This window comes from Oculina patagonica, chromosome 1 (genome assembly GCF_052425735.1).
Source record: "Oculina patagonica isolate OP01 chromosome 1, crgOcupat, whole genome shotgun sequence".
NCBI lineage: Eukaryota > Metazoa > Cnidaria > Anthozoa > Scleractinia > Oculinidae > Oculina > Oculina patagonica.
This window is the reverse complement of record NC_135758.1, coordinates 23201950-23224445: the sequence shown is the minus strand read 5'-3', so window position 1 is coordinate 23224445 and position 22496 is coordinate 23201950. Positions and strand designations below refer to the sequence as shown.

The following is a 22496-nucleotide window of genomic DNA, read 5'->3' as shown; positions in this document are numbered from 1 at the left end:
CCCTAGCCCCCATGCAAAACAATTACAGCTCCTACAAGTGTTACCTGATGGTAACATTTGCAATGCGTGCGTAACTCCTCGCCTGGCGCTCGGATTTATGTAAACGCTCATATGTAATTGTCTTACCATCAAGATCCCCATCTCGATTGTTTAGCCACAGTAAAAATACTGCCTGCGTTGCAGACGAACAAAACCAACTGCACTTAACCTACAGTGCGCTAATCCATGGACCCTGTCCGACAGATGCCTATTACCAGTAGTTCAGTAGTTTGTTTTTAACGTAAGATCATACGTTGCTTAATTATATCATGGCTACTCAATGTAATTGGTCTTACTTTAACTTTTGCAAACGAAAGTTTGGAAAAAAGCGAAGGTAAAAGCAACTTTATTTACCAGAATTTAGCACCTGGGTCGCTCATAATTCTGACAAATCAGAATTGGGTTCATTTTCTTTTAAAATGGGCAATTTTGGCAAACAAATCGTTCTAAGCTTAATGTAAGCTGTACTTGGTACTGTAAATGGCAATACTAGAAGTGGGGTGGTAATTAAAAACAAAACACCTTCCTGGGGAGGAAGGTGAAGTTGTTGCGTTTTATGGAAGCGTGCTAACTAAAAGAATGGAAACCCGGGCGCTTAATCAGGAATATATCCAACACAGCAAGCAGATTCTTCCTCTGTCGTAGAATAGGCGAGGGGAGCGGCGAGATGGTAGACACGATCACTATTTTTTTTTATAACTTGATCTCAGCTGTCAAAAGGCTAACCGGCTGGGTATGGGGGTTCCTCTGTGTCACTGAATATGACAAGCTAGAAGCAAGCTACAATGTTTGACAAAAGTAGTTTTTGACACATTGACGTCGCATTGAAGTTTTTATGGTAATTTAATCAATAGTTTTAAAATTTCAATTGTATGATTGCAGCAAAGGACTGCTAGAAACAAACTACAACCTTGATTTGGGGGGAGGGGGTGTGAAGTCAGGAGAAAGGGGTCAAAAGTAGTTCATTGCAATAAAATGGGGCCGCTCGAAATGACAATAAGTGCAGACTTAGTCACTTATTTTGTCACTTATTGTAGTCGCAAAAACAGGATTTTCACTCAGCAAGCACTATTTATTACACACCACACATACTACAAGCCAGCTGTTACTTATTTTCAAGACAACAAAACTTCGTCTGTACAGTTTCAATGAAAGGAAACCCCCCCCCCCCCCCAAAAAAAAAAAAAAAATAGCGGTACAAAGATAGGAAAACATTAAACGGGGACGATTAATACAAAGTGGAACGAGGATGGCTGTGGTCGGAGAACGAATGAACGAACGACGAACGTGAAACATAAAATCTAAATTTGTACGATCCGTGACGCATCTGCCAAAATGCAGGCAATGCGATCTTTCATTTGTTTTAATAGCTCATTTCATATATCAGCCAATCTCGAGTCCAGACTCCTCCGCTTCCTCCTCAGTGCAGTGGTTAGACTGTTCACAGCCCTCTCTATTTGTTCGGATTTTTTTTTTGATCGATAAGCGCGGGGAAAGAACGGCGAGAGAACTGGACGCCAGTGCAAAACCCGTGCCCCCGTCCCCCCCCCCCTCTCCTTTCTTGCGTTGGGGCTGTGGACGTTTGCTGCAGTGGTTGGTCTCGCCGCTGTCGGGCCGGGGTACTCTCCGCTCTCAAGATTATATAACAACAAGAGTTTTGCTAGTGTCTTAATAAAAAAGAGCTATACCTAAAAAAATGTTCTTAAAACGTTTTCAGTATTAAGTAAATTTGTCTGGATTGAAATCCATTTCCATCATCGCCATGGCGAGCCATCCTCATATCATTTGTTTCTTGACGTAGGTTTCCTGTAATCTAGTAGTGTTTAGATATTAGTTTACCAGACGATAAACGCGGGGTCGCATTAAAAAAATTCAAAATACAGGGTTTGATTACACACTTCTTGTCCTCAATGTGTGTGTTCCTGGTTTTCTACGTTTTTTTTTTCTGTTTTCTAAAAACTTAAATATAAATGCCAAACAGTAACTCGAATAAAATAAATAAATGAATAAATAAAGACAAAATAATAAATCTGCATGCTTTTTGTTCTTCATGCGTTTCTCTGAAGCTACCCGGAATGAACATTTACACTTGCACTAAAAAACTAGTTGAACACTCGGCTAAGTTAAGTTCACCGTCACTGAAGTCACACATAGTTTGTCTCAGTTTATACCGCAAGGTATAACACACCGAGAATGCTGACAAGCAAAGATGGAATGACATCCTTGTAACTCAGTCAAAACTCAGTCTTGTGAATGCATCTTTTTAACAAACCCATATCCCGGGGGGACATTTATGCCTCTTTTGTAATTCGCTCCTTTTTTTGTCCCATGTTTCCGCCACGTTTTCGCCAGAAGGAGCCTTGTTTGTCGTCTGTTGATCAGTAGGCGCTGTGATTGCTGGAAGAAGATTGTGTCGAAGTCGGCGCCTCAGTGCCAATTGTGCTGGTTGTGTTGGGGGAGGCTGGACTAGGAGTACTCCCCCTGTCTTGACCCGGAACGTTGTCGTCCTTCTCTGAAACGCAAGGCAAGAATCCGGGGGGACATTCCTTAGCTTCAAAGGTGGACGGTAGTTTCTTGTTATCAACAGGGAAGGTATGCCCGAAGTTTGATGCAAAAAGGATAACGATAATGACCTTGATTACCAACATGGCTGTTACGTGATGAGCTAAAAAGAGAAAAAAAGAAATTTAGGTTTCTTTTCTCGGAAAAACACAGTCAGCAATCAATTATTTCATCACCCTAGTGTCTGACCCATTAGCCCGGTATACTCCAGACTTTATGATACGTGTAAAAGATCACATTGCATATTTTGCAGTCTAGTGTCCGACCGCAGTGATTACTAAATAGACAATTACTGGATCAATGGAGACCAAACAATACTTTACATCCTGAATAACTGAAACTTATATAATCCAAGTTGACGACAAAGATTAAAAAATCATGCACCCTTTAACTTCAAACATAATTATTTAGGTAAATTTCCACCTTCTATAGAAATCAGCAGGAAATCTTACAAAGTACGTCATATTTGTAAATCAAGGATCATCATTTCAGCGTGTTTAAAGCAAATGACAGCTTGAAACATGACAAAAACTTGCGAAACTTTAAAGCTTTGTTTGATTTGCCGAGTCATTTTCTGGAACTTTCTAATTTTTACAGAACTGTAGTGTAGTATAGCTGTTTCAGGTGTTTAAAGTAAACAGAAGTGAGTGAAATAGTATTATAATTATGTATGATTTTAAACTGAGAAATAAAACACCAGTAAATGATATTCTTTTTCTACCTAATACGGCAGATGACAAAAGAAGGAAAAAATGTTATTACGTAGGTAGAAAATTTTTTCTTTCAGCGTCGGATTTTCACGATTGGAACACAAGCATCATACAAACTTTCGAACTGAATATTCCAAATATATCATATTCCAAATATATCACAACAGTGGCTTATCCTCTCTTGCTTATGATTAATATTAGGCTTTTTTCAACTTCTTGATCATCATTCATTGTATGATTGCAACATCTTTCGAATCAGGTGACTTTAAAATGCGAAAAAAATTTGCTTTTAAGATAGCATTTAAAAGCAGACTCAACGTAAACGTACCAGGTCACTGCAACCAGGCACCTGTAGTTGAACAATACAGTCAAAAAAGTGATCGCCCTCCTTTTTGGCTTCTTGCTCTCATGCAAGGAAGCACATTCCAAATCACTCTTAATTGTTTCAGGCATGATATAAAAATTTCTGTAAGCAAAAGATATAGGATCTTTCAATCCGACCCGCTTTAATTTTACGCAAGTTTCACTCGATCATTCTGTTGTGCCTTTGTACCACGACTTCCTTTTTTCGGCGAACGTTTTTTTGCCGGAATTAGGTCAAATGAGCAAAAACTAACATGGTATCGATGGAACAAAATCTACCTGCATTGCCATAAGTTTCCGTGCACATACCTTCTTATTTTGCGTCCCGTATACAATCTGTAGCTTTTTCCTGACGATTTGCCTGAGTACAATGAACTTTCTTTTTCTCTATATCACTCTCATCACTGAGAAAACTTATCTGGGTGTAAACCTAGAAGAGAAGAGTTTAGGTTCTGCCTGCTCGACTGAAATACTGCACTTCAAAGCTTTTAACACCGATTTATATGGAATGACCCAGTGTGATACCATTTTACAATAGTTTAAAACAATCCATTTGAAATAGATATTATAATAGCGATAACAGACTGGATTTTTGTCTGACATTTTGTGACATTTATGACTCAATGTCTATCAAAGAAGCACGTATTCAGAACACCGTCTCTTAAGTTAATAAAAAAGAAGAGTATTTAAGCGACACGTTTGCTCCAACTTTGAGAGAAACGTTATTTGCCGTTGTTAGGTATCCACTGGTCTTATGAACGTTGGAGGAAGCCGTTTCAGGTCTTATGCGTGTCGATCAACTGGACCTCTGCCGCGCCAAAAAAGGTCGCATTCCTGTTCTTGATGGGAACTTTCCCCAAGGTTTTCTAAAGTTTCCTTTGGTAAAATTTCTCAAATTTTAGCAGCTAGGTAATCGTTGCAGTGGTTTGCTTTCAAGACTACAGAGCACTGTGCTATTCGGAAAAATTATGGGAACAGTTTTTATGACGAGATTAAAAGTTAGGAATATAGTTACAAAGTAAAAATATGACTGTATAATTCTTGATTTTTTCTCCCTAAATTTATTTTGGACGAATTCAGCGCTGCGAGGATTTTGAAGCTTTTCACCAAACAGAAATAAAGAAAAGCAAAATTTAAATCAACAAAAACTGCAGACCAAAGCGCAGACAGTCACTTATCTCTGTTATCTCACAATCTTGTTGCAACGTTGCACGAAACTTTGCCTGCCTACCTAGCATAACACTTTGAACTGATGAACACGTCTCGATTTTTCCTCTTTAGCATCAATGCGAACATTAGAATTTGCCATATTCTACTTTTCGCAGCTTGTGGTAACAATGCATCAATAAAAATCGATGCAGCACCCGCCAGGCAATGAATCGTGCACCAAATTGTATCCCAGTGGTATAACTGGAGTGCCGGGCAACAAGTTACTTATTGCCTAAAGAATATACCGCCTTATCGATCTTATCGATTACACGCATTACTTTTCACATTAACGGTTATAGCAGCCAAGTAAAAGCAACAAAGCAGGGGACTAAGGCTGCAGACGTTTTCGTCGCGGCTTTTTGTATTTTTTACAGGTTTGTTTGAACTCAGAAAAAGAAAACGGAAAATTTGGGAATCAGTACAAATCTGGGATCCAAACCGTACACAACAAAGGGCTAACTAAACATCTTAAACTTAGACAGTGTAGACAGTATTTGAGAAGGATGAAATTTTCCTATTCTTTACTGTGTGGTAGACTTACAATTCCATTTTTTAATAGACTTGATACCGGAAGTGTGGCCTTATCTACTAGCCTAGCGAGTAGGTTATCAATTACACGAAGTTTCCCGAATTGTTTTTCTGAGGACTAACATCTCAAAATAAAAGGAGGAAATGGAACAGAGCCATTTCGGGGGTCATGTGAAATGAGGAAATACTGTTGCGGAAATATTTATGAATTTTACGTTAGCTGAAATGTTCCCGTGTTTGCACGCACACGCAAGCTTTATTGCTTCCTTTAAGCCAAAATACTTCTTCAGGAATATTTTGCTATCGCAAAAACTACGAGAAAATTATGATGACTCGAGCCCAGGTATTGTGCGCATGCGCGCGTTGTTGAGCTCGTTCGAAGATCGTTAAGAGAATGACCGCACTGCGCGCTTTTCCATAGCTTTTCAAGGAGATCCATTACTACATAAAATAAATGCTAAAACTAACCATGGAAAGAACCCAATGGATAAAGAAATTGAAACCTGGGGCTGTTTGGTATTCTATCACAATAATAACTTTTTATAATTATTATGATATTTCAGTTAATTCTATGACCAGTTGCTCAGTGCCAAAATTGCCTTAAACTGCGTGACGTAGCCCCCTTTAGTGGTACCGAATGAAGTCTATCTTAGCTTTTCCTCCATAACAGGGTGGTAAAGAGGTTATGCGTGACGCGTGATCTGTGCCAAAACTAGCGCGTGACACGTGAAAGCACAGGGTGCCTAGGCTCACGGCACGACCACTCGGTCATGTCGGTGGCAAAATATTATAAGGATTTGTATAAAACGTTGTAAAACAAATACTAATATCGAATGAAAATGATAATTAACAGAAACTGAAGTTCAAATTTCACATTGTTTTTCACTCGCCCCAACCATCAACACCCGATGGAATACACTGAAGACCAGTCACGGGCCAATTTTGACACAAATATCGCGTCACGTGTAACCCCTTTACTATCTTACCTACTAAAAATAGAATAAATATATCAGGCTGTGTGCACCTCACGCAAACGTTGTGGAATGGTTCAAAATTAACATCTTGAGCACGTACGTTTTGCCTGGAATAGACGTGACGCCTTTTCTTCGCAGTAGGAGGTAAGATGATGTAAAGACAGACAAAAACTCAAAAGCGGACCTCGTGCAGGACCTCGTGTTAACACCTTTTGAAAGTATTGGACATTTTTTTGGCTGAATAGCTCCGGCTGATTTGTACCAGCAAAAAGTACATTGCTGTGTTCCGGTGTTCCGTTTATAACATGTAAATTACCAATCGTATGGAAAAAGCATGACGAATTAAGTGTTCACTCAAACTGTTACTAATGCCAGCACCCGGGAGGGGGGGGGGGGTACTCCAAAAAGTTTTATACGGGGAGGCTCCGCCCCAAGTTCTAACCCCTTACCCTTTTATATACCATTTTTGACAGAAATTGTACCCCTTTCGTATACCTTTAACTGAAAAAAGGTACCCCTTTCATATACCTAAGAGACATGGCGTGGACTTAAAATAGCACGTTTTCTCGTCATTTTTATGTAACGCTTAATAAATTAAAATAATACAGCCATAAATTGCGTCTGTTCGAAATATTTTAATTAAAGGCCCTTATAAATAGCCAAATGACAGATTTTCATACCCTTTCATATACTTAAACTCGTGAAATACCTACCCTTTTATATACCTGAAGCCTGAAAAAGGTACCCCTTTCGGGCGGAGCCTCCCCGTATAGGCCGTTATAGGGAGTACCCCCCCCCCCCGGGTGCCAGCATTTATAAATGAAAGTGATCACGACCTGAACTGTAGCTGCTGCAAAGGAGAATAATTTTTAACCGATTCTCGTAGCGACAGACCGGCATTCTTACAAATGTAGGAGAGAAGAACAGAAAGTTTCTCTTGCTTTCATCTGCTCCCTTATTTCAGCATGATCACCTCATGGTCGGACTCGAATAAAAAGCAAATGTAGCATTCTCAAATCAACACTTATTGCAATAATATAATATAGCTGAACTAGGGCTGCCTGTGCACTAAAAACTCTTCCTCTACATGTTCTGTAATATAAATGCAGTAATACTTACATTTTCAGTGCAGTGAAATCAAAGGTTGCTCGTTTCTCTGTATAGACTTCTACTTGTCTTCTACTCTTCTATTATGATTCAGCTATCAGTAACTGGCCTGTTGCCCGCTTGCACAAGCTCTTTCCTCTGGTTTGTGTCTGTGAATTCTCTTTTTCGTTTAACGGAAATTAAAATCCCCCACGGCTTCACACGTATGCAGTTGTAAAAAGGACATGGCATCAAGAATTTTAAAATCATTTTGCAACATTTTTGGACTTTAAACTTCTGCTTAGCCCCAAGCCCCAGACCATTAAAACTTATAAAACCAAATTGATTGCAAGGCTGGTACAACGGCAGGAGGGCAAGATTTATTGGCCAATATTTCAACTAGCAGAGCTAGTCTTCTTCAGGGCCAGTACTATAATATAAGGAAAATAACGGCTCTAAAATTCAAATTTTAGAGCCGTTATTTTCCTTATATTATAGTACTGGCCCTGAAGAAGACTAGCTCTGCTAGTTGAAATATTGGCCAATAAATCTTGCCCTCCTGCCGTTGTACCAGCCTTGCAATCAATTTGGTTTTATAAGCACTTAGAGTGACGTCTGGTACGAGCATTTCTTGAACAAGAGATCTGGCAGCAGAGAAGCCAAGCAGTTTTTTCTTCGTTGCGTGGTCCCCTGCATCCAAACTGTTTTTGCATTAAAACTTGTTATATAGCAGTATATAGGTGTCTAATTTGAAACTTAGTTATATAAGTGTCTCATTTGAAATCATTGACAATCCAACCTAAACTCCTGGCCCCAGTTGTTCAAAGAGTGGATAACACTATCCACTGGATAAATAACTATCCGGTGGTCAGCGAAGTTGTTTTATATGGCAGCTATCCACTGGATGGCGATTTATTCGGTGGATAGCGTTATCCGAGCGCCCTTTGAACAACTGGGCGCTGATATTTTTCATACCCTAGCGCAAAAAAAAAAAAAATCATTTTTATCATATTAGAAAGAAGACGACTTCAGTACAGGTTGTTTTGCTTTGTTTTGAGCGTGCACGCGGGGCGTGCACGGACTCAGCGCTTTGAATTCACGTTGGCACTGCTTGTTATTTTTAAACGATTTTCCTGTCTTTCACCAGTCCCATATTCCCCGACTTTCCATACACGCCCGCACGTGAGCTGGCTGGTAAGGTATTAAACAACTGCACTCTACTTCTCAACGTGGAGAGATGGTATAAAGACCAGCTAAAATAAATATCAAACACTTGTCAAGCATCTTTTAACAAGTACTGGTCAACCAATTCGGCAACTCTGAATTGGTGCAAAGTTCATTTTCAGGTCTCACGTGGCGTGTGTGCGCACGTGTGCCTGTGTTTTTCCTAAGCTTGGCCCTGGTTACTTTTCGGGGTAGGGTGGGTAAGATCCCGGGGTAAGATACGTGTTGGAGCACGTGAGGCGCGCATGCCCAAAATACATGATTGTTCATAAATCTCTTGGCTGTTTTAGACGTAATCTCCAACACCCCACGTTATTTCACACCGGAAGCAACACTTACACGTTTTGAGATTACTGTTCCATACATCGGACATCGGCCTTGGAGTTCACATAGAAAAGTGCCCAACTCAGAAAATAAGAAAAAAAGAAGAAAGACTAAAACAGTAAAAAAACAACCCCCTTTGGGACCATACTAACATATCTTTTGCGCCTCCCCCCGGGATTCTTGTACAACACAGAAAACAAGGACTAATAGATCGTGTCATTGCTCCTTTATCTAATCCTTGATTTCCTTTTAAGTCTGACAAAATCCTTTTCAAATCTTTTGAGTCTTACGACCTCCTATCGCATAGTCCTTTAAAGACTTTTGAGGTCTTTTGTGGTTTGTGACCCATATCATTCGAAATTTTTAACCCTATACTTCATATTTCAGACGAAGCTGTTCAAACTAATGTTTTTTAATAACTTTACCGATATTTAAGAACTAGATAGAAAAGTCTGGGCTCCAAGCATTTCTTATATTCTCATTATTTGCATGAGTGTCTTTGTGTTTGTACTTTATAGGGTAGTCTCCTTCGCAGCCGTTTTTTTGATGTCACGCAACGCTGCCCCTTCCTTTTTTTGCGGAGGGGGGGGGGGGGGGCGTTGCGTGACATCCCAAATAACGGCTGCGAAGGAGACTATTTATAGGGATGCTTGGAATCACGTGGAGGTGTCCCGGTCTGGGCGTCAAATGTTTTTATCCATCAAGGTATCAGTTTCAGCTAAGTTGCACGCGAAAACAAACATACGCTGGGTTGGTGCAGTTCGCTCAGGTCAGTTGTTTATAATTTCTCAATCATGTAGGAAAGCATTTGATAACAGTCTTCATCGTAAGTGAGGTTTTAATAGAAATTCATTTGTCTATCTGTTTTAGAAGTGTATGGTTTAGGGGAAAATCATTCAACTTTTATCAACAAGCAGTCCCCACCCTTTAACCCTCAAGCGAGAACGGGAGTTTGTTTTGCTCAGAATTTCGGGACTTGCATGTTTACAACAATGAGGGACACCCCTGGACTCCTACCACTAAGTACCCCCAGGGAATAGGAACATATCATCTGCTTTTGTTCTTCGAAATAGAACTCTTTGTTGTTATACAAAGAAAACCTGACAAAAATCTGAGTTACCACTTAGTTTTAATTCAATATTTTGCCCCAAGGGCTAAATAAAATGCGACAAATAGTAACAGTATATGAATGCTATAAATAAAAACTCAATTTCTAAAACCCTTAAACAGAGGTACGTTTTAAAATAAGCTTAAATATAGTTCTCCTAAATGAAATTCATGTAATAGCTACTACTAATAAGTTAAAAAGCGAAACTACAATGCCAGTTCTCATGGAATTAAATGTTCGGTTTGTTGTACACTTCGTCAAAAGTAATCTTAACGTTAATGGCCAAACTTCTCTTGGCTCAACACACCCAAATTCCGGGGGGACATCTCTTTGCCGATCTCTCGACTCGTCTTGACTGCTTCAGCATTCTCTTCAACATACGTTTTCTGCGACAATCCAAGTTTCCGAGGGGACATTTATCAGGGTCGTCTTCTGATTGGTTATCGTCAAAATTGTTTCCATTGCCCTCGGTCGTCGCTCCCTGAAGCTGGCTTGTTGCGCTATCATCGTCTCCTGACAATTGGGTGACTCCTGAACAGGCCCATACTCCAGGGATGTTGCAGCCTCTAGCGGCGGCGCTGCTAAGCTTGGCGGGCTCTGCGACGGTCTTCAGCTCGGGCTCAGCATTTAGCGTTTGCATCTCTCGCTTCCCGCTGTTGCATGACCAAACGCCGGGGATATTGCAACCGGGATCTTCTGCTTCGTCATCTAAGGTGCGTTTCAGTCTCTCCAATGGACTGCTACTGCTTAAGGAAATGCCAAGCGTGACCAAAAGAACGATTCTTGCCAAGTTAAATGTGTTCATCTGCATCGAAACATTAAATAACAAAATATGTTAAAAAAATGAACAGTTTGTTTTCATTCTTCTGAACTAAATATATCACTTATGCGCTATCCTTTCTTCCGACAAGTTAGAGTTATTATTTACAAAAAAACAATATTATTAGCAAAATATCATTTCATTTTAACCGACATGCTGTCGAGTCGTAAAAAAAATTCAGGCCCCCTTAGTGTGCATTGTTTTGTCGTTTTTCGTTGTTTTGAATTCTCTTGCCTTGCGGGCGAGGCCCCGCGAGTCACGTATATTTCTCGTACATACCTTTCGAGGAAAAATTCACACCTTCAGTTTGTTTAAAATCTTGACGTATAAAATTGTCTTATTCCGGAATAATTCACAGAATTTTGCCGGTTAAAGTCCGCCCTAAAAATTTCACTGTCGCTCGCAGGGCGGTCACGAGTGCGAATTAGAGCATGACGTCATTGACTCTTTTGGTGTAAGTCTGACGCCATTTGCAGTATCTGTCAATGAGCAACAGGACAGCTCTCAGCTGATGTAAAAATCGCAGTAAAAACGTGTTAAAGAGAACGTCTTGAAAGCAGAGAACACGTTTTCATTAGCAAAAACTCGAGTGTGGCACGTGTTTCGATTGCATAACAATTTTTAGAACTAAAAACAACTAGGAATTTTTTTCCCCATAATGATTTTTGTCCGCGGTTTCAGTAATATTGAATTAAAACTTAGCAAGCTTTCTACGCCTTGAAACGCTTTAACTCGGTTTTAACTCCCACACATACCCGGCTGTTCCTATTTGATTCTATCTTGTCGGGAGAGATCACAAGTTAAAATTTATATTTCTGTCAAAAAATCTGTCAATTGTTGATTATTTTCTAGATAGCATTGTTCCCAAAGTAAAGAGGTGACGATACATCCTAGATTATAATTAATTGTTTCGCAGTCTTCGCAAGGGCTATTTGCATCTTTGTATGTTATATTTCCTGTACTATTCTTGTACAATTCTTTTAAAAGTTCCAGTACTAAAATTCCTCGTAATCAATTTTGAAATTTTAAAACGAAATTACTTAAGAGCGCCCGCACAAAAGATATAATTTGACTGAGCGAAATTTTGAAGAGATCGTTTTGAACTGGTCAATTAAAAAACAAAGAACAACGCTTATTTAATGTCAGAAGTCTTTTATCGGTAAGTGTCGAAAAGACGTTTTTACCTAACACAAATATCTTCTGCAGCAAGGTTATTAGTCTGACATTAATTTTAAGACATAGAACAAACCGCCTTTGATTCACTCGCAATTCACTCTGCTGTGCTTGTAACATGGACACATTTCAAGTACACAATTGGCGACCACTTCAAATTATGAACAAATTCCACGCACGACACCTAAATAATTTTTAACTCTTGCTTAATTTTTGTGCATAAATACTTCAACTGTGACAAACTCCATTAAAAATTGCCCAATACATTACATCAGCCTAAGAAATAGTCCAAAGTTATGTTTCCGAAAGCAACTGTCAATTTTAATACGAAAAGCAGTGATGAAGTAATTTTTTGGCTTTTTCTTTTACGCAAGCCAAGAATTGACCTTCAAATAAAAGCAATCGTAATTCGTTAAGCCTTACCTTGAGATTTTTCGTCGTTTACTGCTATCTTCTGGACAATACCCGCGTCTTCTTCAAATCCTATGTTCGAGCTTCTCTTTGCGTCAAGTTATTGCTGGTTAATAACTTCTCGTCGGACCTCCCTGGCCTAAATACTAGTCACGGGACGTAGCTTGCGAAATATAAGTTGGGCCATCATATCCTCCGGAAAGATAAGCTTAAGTGTTATTTTCTTGTACTTAAGCATCCTGCTTTGGGAAAGTTACTGCCTTACGTAAATAGCTTTTAGTGTATTTGCCAATCGTTATTAACTTTGTTTTCTCAAGGAATTAAATTGCCGGAACCTTTTTCGGACGGCGCCCTGTAAAACCGAACTGCTTAAACACAAAATTTGTTGTAGCGATAAGATTTAAAAATTAGATACATTGATAAGAGATAACCGGAAAAAAATTAAAGGGAGAAAACGTGCTTCTATGGTTCTTGGCCCTTCGAGAAACGAAGAGAACTTTCGAGATCAACTTCAACGCCAAAAATAAATATTACAAATTCCTTTATTTGACGAGTGAAGTGTAAGCAAGCGTATCATTTAGAGTCTTAAAGATAAGAGGCTTCTTGTGGGTAAAATAATCTCAGTTGACTGACCGTGCACGAAATAACCAAAAATAATCGTGAACAATCATGTCAGGAAAGCCGGTTAACCGCCCTTTAAGTCATGCAACAAGACTGATGAAAGACTTCTTTGATGCACGGTAGATCAACAAACATGTCCTCAACTGGAAAGCAAGCGAATGAAACAATAATTAAAATTGACTTCCTATAATGCGGTCAACACACATGGCAATGTTTGTTTGACCTTCAGTGATAAAAAGCAAACGATAATTACAAAAGATTCAGCTGTATCACTTCCTTGTTTTATCATTGAGGTGAAGTTACTTTTTGCCTGTTCCATGCGTAAGGGTAATTCGGGAGCCGAACTCTTCAAACACCACCGAAGTCATCTTTCTCCAGAGTACAACTAAAATAAGCTTCCTCTTTGTTTCACTAAAAAAGCTCCCCCTATTAAAAATCTTTACACTTTGACCTCGTTTCATCACTGTTCGAACAAGTTGTTTTATTTTTACCAGCTTAGGCAGCTCGACCAAAGCGGTGCAGCGATAAGAAAATGCACCTTTCAGTAGTTTCTGTTTGAACAACAAATCTCTAAACGTGATACATTTTGGAGATATGGTGTGTAGGCAAATTTAAAATTTAAACTTTTGTTTCTTTGTTCCTGAAATGTCCAAATGTTGACGCAAGCTATCAGCACGGAGACGGAAACTGAATGTTTTATTTTTCGTTTCTGAGATCAACATCGTATAACAATGTACGTAAATTCAAATCTTATTCAAATATTCCAGTGATTTTAGTCCGAGATTGGTAGGAATTTCGACTCCGTGAACGACATTCTTAACGGTTTTTGAGTGTGCCTGTTAATTTGTCGACTGTAATCCTGATTTAAAGTCGAAATATTTGTCTCTTTCGCTCAACTATCGCAACCACGGTTTTTCAGTTACGGGTACCATGTACCAGTGCTCACCAGAACCAATTGCCAACTTTCCAGCGCCCAATTAAATAAAGTGATTTTGTGAGGTTCATGAACTGTCGATACAAATATGCAAAACCAGTTGTCTGGAGGAAATTACATTCGATTTAAATAGTACATGTGAATTCGGTCCTTAATTAGCAAAGAAATGAAAGTTCCCCTTCCTTGTATAATCTAAATTGATCATTTGGAGGTGTGCGAAGAGGCGCTAAAACTATTTCCTCTGTTACCCTGTGTTTTAAGATCAATGATTGTGGTTTGATTGGCAAAAATTCAGAACTTTACTCGTTTCGTAATTAAAAGCCTTAAAAATAAATTGTGAATATTTTTTGGAGTTCACAGGCTAAAACGTAAAGATAAAAATATTTTTTCCTTTTTAAGCCCGGCAAGCTTTGATAAGCATTCGTGGAAGGTCTTTAATTTCTACATAAATATTTATGCAGTCTCTGAGAAGATTGTGTACTTGCGGTAGAATTGCAATTTTAGAGAAAATTAGTTTTGAACGATATACACCCACAAGTTCCTGAAATATCCTCAAACATCCAGAAGAAAAACGGAAAATACATAATGATAAGATCAAAGTCGTAAATCTACACTTAGTATACGTGATACTTTTTGCTGTAAACCTTAATGGAAATGTGATAGAGTTTAGTCATATAGTTTACACCTATTTCTTTTGTCTATGAAATTATGCCTGTAAAAATATCGTCAGAGTTAATTAAGTTTTTAACGAATGCAGCTGATAGACTTCCTAAGTTTTTTTTCCTTGAAGGATAAAAAAAAGAAAATACCTGTTACCGTAAAAAACGCGTTTTTTTTGTCCGGGAAACATTGCGCTTCGCACGGTTTTCGTATCATTCAACCCATTTAAAATTTTTGCTGTTTTGGAATGGCTTACTTGCCTTTTTTATTTGTCGTTAAATGGTTTCCTTAGTCATTATTTCAAGAATCGTTTATTAAGTGGCTTTTTGGCTTTTTATATATACATGGAATAGCTTAAGTTTCTCTTCAATTTACATCTAATATACTCTGTTCTAAGAAAATAATGCCAGCTCGGTCAGGCCACGTTACAAATCTGGCCCAGTGATGAATAAATTCGTTTTGATTAAAGCCGGTCTTTCGTCTTTTAGAACTGATCACATCATCACCCGGCCAGACAAGACCTTCTCTTTGTTGAGTCACCTAATATGAAAGATTCAGCGGCTAAAAGTCCAATCTAGAGACCTTGATCGACCTCAAGTTCTTTGCGAATTTCCGTCCTTCAGTGATTTTCGTGTTTTGAAAAACGTTCATCTCTTTGAGTTTCGTTTCGGAAAAGACACTTACTAACAGGAAATAACGAACATCTCCTTAGTCAGTACCGAGTTTATGGCATAGATTACTTCTAATTCTTTTTAGCTGGATTATTAATTTCACTTTGAAAGACCTAGATAAAGAAAAGTGAGGCGAACCCAATCCAGTAATCTTTCATTACCAACGGCAACAACTCGAAGTCCTTGTTCCCATTTTGTTGCAAACCCTTTATACTTTATTTACCACGACAAGCCCAACGTAATAATGAGTGGTTTCAGACTTCACGGATTTTACACTGAAAAATGCGGCCGGAAAATGGAGATTACGGGGGCCTTGCCACAATATTCCAAGGTGCAAAGTTCTACAGGCCTACTCCAGTATTTAAAGTGCTATTGTCACTTTTATTTCTCTATTAGTCTTTCCTAAATCACCTTATGTTAAGTCTTCCAAAGTACCTTGAAGATGACTAAAATTGCCTTAAGCCGCCCACTGTCAACATAAAATCGCCTTGAATTTCCCGTACATTTTGTTTAAATAGCCTCAAAGCTTCCTAAAACTGCGACGACTTTTGGACCGCCTAATAAAGATGTAGCATTAGTCAAGCGCGTGATATTGTGATCTCACTGTATAGCTTGCAACTGATCAGTGCTTCGATCAGCCTCTTTACTGCCACGTCTAGTGTTTCGTCCACTGAGCTTGCAAAAGTAGATTGATTTTCTCGCCTGTTATTTTACGCCGACAGCAGGCGAAAAACGAACTTTGTTTCGCATTGCATTCTAAGCGCATTGTGGCGGTACGGAATCTGAGACACCGACCGACCGACAATGACTTTTTCAGTCGTGGGTGGTGGTACACTTTGTTAGATGTTTAGCTCCATTTTGGCCCACTCTCCTTTACTCTTCCATGCTTAATAAACACTTAAACCCGGGCATTTTAGAAGATCCTTACCACGTACAAGTACTGCTAGCCTCGAACCATGACCTTGACCGTAATTATTCGAAAAAGAAGACGGAGCTGCAAATGATTTCAATATTTCCAAGTTAGCAAACTGATTTATACCTTTGTCGCATCCGACTAAAGGAAAAAGAACTTTCTTACACGTGATGTTTCGCTTAAGATAGAGTCTATTCCCTGAGTTGTCAATGAAATAATTTTCATTTTTTGTCTTGCTACCTCCATCTCCTTCCCCACCAAGGACAGTAGGCACGTACAAATGACGTCATCACGTGCACTGAAAGGAAAAATAACGCACGTACATTGTTCCGTTGATCGTCGACGTGAATAGAACTCCAAAGGTCAGTCACGTGGGCTGGGTGCGTGAGCTGAATCAGTAACCAACAAATCTAAAGATTTCAGGCGCCCTGTCTTCCGTCGAATGTTCTGGACATGTATTAATAAGCAGTTTGCCGTCCTCTTCCCAGGCTACAAAATGTATGGGCTAAAATAAGAACATCCTCAGGCTCAGCCAAATTTTACGCGCTCTTATAAAAAAGAGTGTATCTGACACGTTTTCTATTGACTCTCCGAGAAAGTTATCCTACTTTGTGTTTATATCGACTTGAGAAATAAGGTAGTTACAAGAAGTTTAAACCGTCATACTGCAACTGCACTCTCTCTATTAAACGCCATTTCTCCAATAAATGCCGTGTCTCCAATAAATGCCGGGTTTCCAAGGTGAAGTTGGAAATAAATCCCTCAGGCATTTGTTAGAGGTAAAATAGGCTGCAGGAACAATGGAAAGATATATGTTTGTGGACAAAAATAAATAAAAAGACGATAAACACATAGCTTCATAAACACAGGGCTAAAAAAACTGCAGGAGTCAAATAAACGGGTCCATCCAAGGTTCCACCCAGCCAAGTTTGATAAGAGGCGTTTGAACGAGAAATACGGTTAACCACGTGCGTTGATGATGATTGACATTTAATGTTCAATAACCCCCCAGTATGTCCTTTAAGCTCTCCATGTGGCACACACGTAACGCGGTGTATAGCTTTAACGTTTTAACGTGCTGCAGAAAACAAATTCACTTCCTGTAGCAGAAAAATCATATCCGGCAAGATCAAATTAAACGCTGACGATTCTGATACTTTGATCCTAACGACAAAGAAGTAGGAGAAAAACAGTTAATTCAATGTATCAGATGAACCACTCAGCTCGATTAGCTCTCAAAATTATTTCAGGTGGAAATTTGCTTGTTTCTCAGTCTTTTTTCCGTGTTAGCAGAAGCCTCTTTTTCCTTTGAGTCTCCTTTGTATTCGCATCATCACAGCTTATGAGTTGATGATATGGAATCTATTCAATGATATACAAAACTGTTATGGGTGGGAAAGGAATACAACAATGAAAAAAGCTAGGTGAACGAAGAAGGGAAGCCTCGAGCCAGGTGGCCCATACTTGCCGGAGCTTATCCCGGTTTCTGCAGCATAATGCAGCTAGGAATATTTCTACCCCCCCCCCCCCCTGAATGGGATGCCAGTCCATCGCAGGGTAACCCCCTCCCCGCATTATCTCGCCGGTACCCATTTATACACCAGTGTGGAGAGAAGCACTATAAGAGTAAAGTGTCCTGCCCAAGAACACAACACAATGACCCCGGCCAGGCCTCGAAAAAATGGGGTAAGTAGAAACTAGATTCTTAATGAGTCTCAACAGTAACTTGAGCTTCTTCCATAATCTCGGATCTCTTTCTAATTAAATCAACACTGGACTTCGCGAACTGACTAACGTCGGCCTTCAAGCTAGTCCCTCGCGAAAAAATTGAGGGGGGGGGGGGGTAGGTAACGTCTTGGAAGGTTGTGCCGGGTAGCTGAGTGGTAGAGCTTGCAGCCCTAGGGAGCCCAGGGTCAGGCGTTGATTTGCTGGCTTGCTAGGGGGTGGGTTAGTGGAGTTTTTTTGTGTCATTTTCACCAGACTTTGCCAGTCACAGCAATGTCATGGTATTTTAATGATGATTGTCTTATGTTTAACAGCCAGCTGCAGCCGTGAAGCAGCTTGGCTGTCACCGGGGTTTGCAAGACACTCCACCTAGCCCCTTGGTCGAGCCAGGGGACCTCAGGGGGAGGGAGGGTGGTTGTTGGTGAATTTCAAGCCTAAATAACTGGGCCGTCCCAAACGGCTGCAGGCCTGGCTAACCAGCCGGGGACGGAGAGTCGGGTACCGACCGGGTGCCGCTTGCTCCCTTCCAGGTCCATGTTGTGTCACAATCTACACTGATTTGACAAAAGGTGGACTCCGCGAACCGTGCTTGAAGCCAGTCCCGCGCGAAAAACTTGAGGGGGTGGGGGAGCAACGTCTTGGAAGGTTGGGACGGTTAGCTAGGTGGTAGAGATAGCAGCCCTAGGGAGCCCAGGGTCAGGCGTTGAATTGCTGGTTTGCTAGGGGATGGGCTAGTGGAGTTTTTAGTGACATTTTCACCAGACTTTGCTAGTCACAGCAATGTCATGGTATCTTAATGATTAATTTTTTGTGTTTGGCAGCCAGCTGCAGCCCTGTGGCAGCTTGGCTGTCACCAGGGTTGCCTAGGCAGATCTAGGCACTCAACCTAGCCTCCTGGTCGAACAGGGGGATCTCAGGGGGAGGGAGGGTGGCTGTTGGTGAATTTCAAGCCTTTCTGTCAGCCGGCCGGGCACCTTTTGTTGAAACAAGGAAGAAATATGTGGCGGATACGCATCTTTTGAGGCCTGGGACCTCAGACGGACCCTGAAGCACAACGGCTAAACTGAAACCTTATCACCTCTGACATCGTGCACTTTTTTCATCTTTATGATTGTTTTTGCCAAAACGTAAGGTTTTGGCAAAACATTTTGGAATAAAAATCACCGATAATAATTTGGAGGGACGTTTCGATGACTGCATGTCATCATTTTTCAAGCTCGAGAGAGCGTACACCTCTCATTTTTCGCGCAACTCTCCAACTAACCGAACGCCAGGAACAGGCTAATTAGAGATTAGTGTAAGGATGAACTTGGGTGGTTTCCAAATCTCTGATGTAGACACTTGACTTTCCTGTTTCAAGGCTAGTAAAACCTGTAATTTCAATCTGGTTTGATGTCAATTTCTGATAAGGAGAGATATGCTATTGACAATGAAAAGTACACAATGTGTAACGCAGTATAGCTGCACCACACCAGTGTAAGACCTAATTCTTATAAAACTATTCTAAAACTTCTTTTCTTAATCTCGATTTTCATTATAAGTTTTCCATTTTAGCAATACTTTCTATTTACAGAAATAGATGACTTGATTTACTAAAGCAATAGCTAGTAATGTTCTGAGATTGACATAGAGGACCCGGGGGGGGGGGGGGTACTTCCTATAATGGCCCATTCGGGGAGGCTCCGCCCGAAAGGGGTACCTTTTTTAGGCTTCAGGTATATAAAAGGGTAGGGATTTCACGAGTTTAAGTATATGAAAGGGTATGGAAATCTGTCATTTGGCTATTTAAAAGGGCCTTTTATTAAAATATCTCGAACAGACGCAATTTATAGCTTTATTATTTTAAATTATTGAGCGCTACATAAAAATGTCAAGAAAAAGTCCTATTTTAAGTCCACTCCATGTCTCTTAGGTATATGAAAGGGGTACCTTTTTTCAGTTAAAGGTATACGAAAGGGGTACAATTTCTGTCAAAAATGGTATATAAAAGGGTAAGGGGTTAGAACTTGGGGCGGAGCCTCCCCGTATAAAACTTTTATGAGTACCCTCCCCCCCCCCCCGGTATAGAGGACTGAATACTGGCTTCTTCATAGTAGCCCTTAGTGCAGTCCCTGAACTCCCTCGTTCCCCGCGCACTTTATAGGGGTTGAACTCAGGCGCGTGAAGAGAGAGTCCAGGGTAACTTGCATACGCATTCTCAAAACGAACCAATCAGAAACGAGGAGTGTGGCGTTACTTGCTTGGGACGCGTGCTATGGTAAAAATTGCTTGCTGAAATGACGAATTTAACTACGCAACCAAGCGCGTGAATTAATGAAAGAAAAAAACTGTACTATATTGCAGCCAAAGGCAATTGAATTAACAGGTTCAATACACCAGGAATAGCTGACAGATAGCAAGTTGTGTTTTGTCTGTTATCTTTTAGTATATACTATGGTAAGCTAGGCTCTTTGTAAAGGTATTCTCGGTGATCCTGCCTCAGTACACGGTCGTGTAGTTGAACTCGTCATTTGTGCGTGCGCGTTTACAAAAGTGCTGGCAAATATGGTTTTTCCCCCAATTTTGGGAGAAAAACTGGCGCATGTGCATGCAAGTTATCCTGGACTCTCTCTTCGCGCGCCTGGGTTCAGCCCCTATAAAGGGCGCGCGGAAGGGAGAGTTCAGGGACTGGACTAAGTAGCCATGTATTTTTTAATTCTCGCTGACCTCATCGCCCGCTCACATTCCAGGGCGCACTTGCTTTTGTGACTTGTTGCTGTTTCGACCGCAGGGTGGTTTCTTCCTCAACCATGCATTTTCTTCCAGGAATATTAATCTAGCAACCGAGAATCAAAAGTGACCTTGGCAATCTTGCATCTCGTTCCAGTTGAACATGCCAAGACTCCTGGCGGGCAAGCATTATTTGAGGTCTGGGACAGGTTTAACTTGGCTACACGACCATCTTCAGGGGCTTGATTTCATGAGTGCTGTCTTAAACATCGGTTTCAAAGTACATTCTCTCTTTTTTTACAAGTCTACATTCCTGGCGGACAATCCTGTGTGCTTTTATTGTCATGTAAGTGTTCCGTTTCTTCATTTTCGTCGCGTCGTGAAACTCCGAAGGGTACGATTTTGCTGCGAAGAGACATCACGTTTCTTATAAAAAGACCATTTTTTGAAACATGAACGGATATAATCTCTAGTCATTTGCGAAACGTATTTGCAAAGATTTTGCTCCACTGGTAGCAATATTTTAACATAGCAACGGTTGTTTACAGTAAAAAAGGTGCTTACAAATTAGACACAATTCAAAATATTTCAAATATACTTTAAAGGAAAGCTTTGAAGTGATACGCAATGGGAAAACAGCAATCATTGTCTTGAACATCGTTCCAATTTCCATTTTAAAAGCTCATCATTTTCCCAAGCTACCATTTCCATGAATGGTGTGTAATTTGGTGTTAAAGGGAACATAAATGTAATTTCTCTTCAGTAATCCACTCCCCCCGCTTCCCATCCCCCTTGCCGCCCCCACGGATAGAAGGGCTACTTTGAGCAGCGTATCAGATATTAAGAAAAACTTAGTAACACTTTATAGCTTGATTTCTCCAATACCACAAACAGTCAGATCACCAATATTTCAAACAAGATATTTTTTTAAAGGTTTCAACCAAATGTTTCGAAATGTTCAGGATTAGAAAAACACACCGCGGATTTAGTCTATCTGACTTAGAACTTGGTTTTTGTTGTGCATTATTTATTATGAAAGAGCAAAATGAAAGAGTCGCTCAGCCACACAAGCCAAGCCGTAAATTTATTCCACGATTTATCTCTATTATAAAAACTCTCTATAGGTAGGGTGTGGTCACTTTGTGGCGGCACATGTTTCGAGTGTGCGTCGTGCTGCGTATTGTGGCAATGTATGACATTTGTCATACCCATTCCCCTACAGTATTGCCATCCGTCGTGTCATTTGTACCTGGCAAATTTCATTTTGCATCAAGGGAATGTTTGTACTCAGTCCCGGGAAGGGGGGGGGGGGGTCCTACAAATTTTATACGGGGAGGCTCCGCTCGAGGTCTAAACTCTTACCCTTTCATTTACCTTCGAGAGGAAAACGGTAGCGCTTTCGCATTCCTACAGAAGGGATACTGCATCGAACGTTCGGTGGATGTACGAAAGATGTTTGTAAGGCCCTTTTAAAAACGTAAATAACAGTTTTCCCTACCCTTTTGTATAATTCAACTCGTGAAATCCCTACAATTTATCATGTTTAACTACAGCATGGAAATCTACCGCTTTCGGGCTGTGCCTAGCCGTATACAGTAGTTCACTATAGGGAATATCCCCGGGCACCCAGTTTATACAGTGTGGAATTCTTCTTCTATTTGACTAAGTCTCATTTGTACACTTTTTTATTGCGATTCTTAGTATAGTTGTTTATTGAAACAGAGGTTTGTTC

The 22496-nt window shown here is 40.2% G+C and overlaps 2 protein-coding genes and 1 pseudogene across 3 annotated transcripts in view; 1 reads left to right on the top strand and 2 right to left on the bottom strand.

Moving 5' to 3' along the window:
• The first annotated feature begins 1619 nt into the window (after positions 1 to 1619).
• LOC144641571 (GTP-binding protein Rit2-like) overlaps positions 1620 to 22496 on the top strand; it is a 158510-nt gene continuing 137633 nt past the window's right edge. The window contains exon 1 of the mRNA XM_078500620.1: positions 1620 to 1630. The gene's annotated coding sequence lies outside the window, so the exon portion shown is untranslated. The remainder of the gene's footprint in view (positions 1631 to 22496) is intronic.
• LOC144649246 (uncharacterized) lies at positions 1732 to 4095 on the bottom strand (annotated as a pseudogene). The gene is made up of 2 exons (XR_013569866.1): positions 3954 to 4095; positions 1732 to 2704 (listed from the first exon to the last, which is right to left on the bottom strand). The product of XR_013569866.1 is annotated as an uncharacterized LOC144649246 (transcript).
• On the bottom strand, positions 10132 to 12811 carry LOC144641632 (uncharacterized). Its single transcript, XM_078500684.1, has 2 exons — positions 12544 to 12811; positions 10132 to 10932 (listed from the first exon to the last, which is right to left on the bottom strand). The coding sequence occupies exon 2, from the start codon at positions 10930 to 10932 to the stop codon at positions 10426 to 10428; it is 507 nt and encodes a 168-aa protein (XP_078356810.1). The 5' UTR covers positions 12544 to 12811; the 3' UTR covers positions 10132 to 10425.

Coding starts and splice junctions, on each gene's coding strand:
- LOC144641632 (XM_078500684.1), bottom strand. CDS start 10,932: ATGAACACATTTAACTTGGCAAGAATCGTTCTTTTGGTCACGCTTGGC.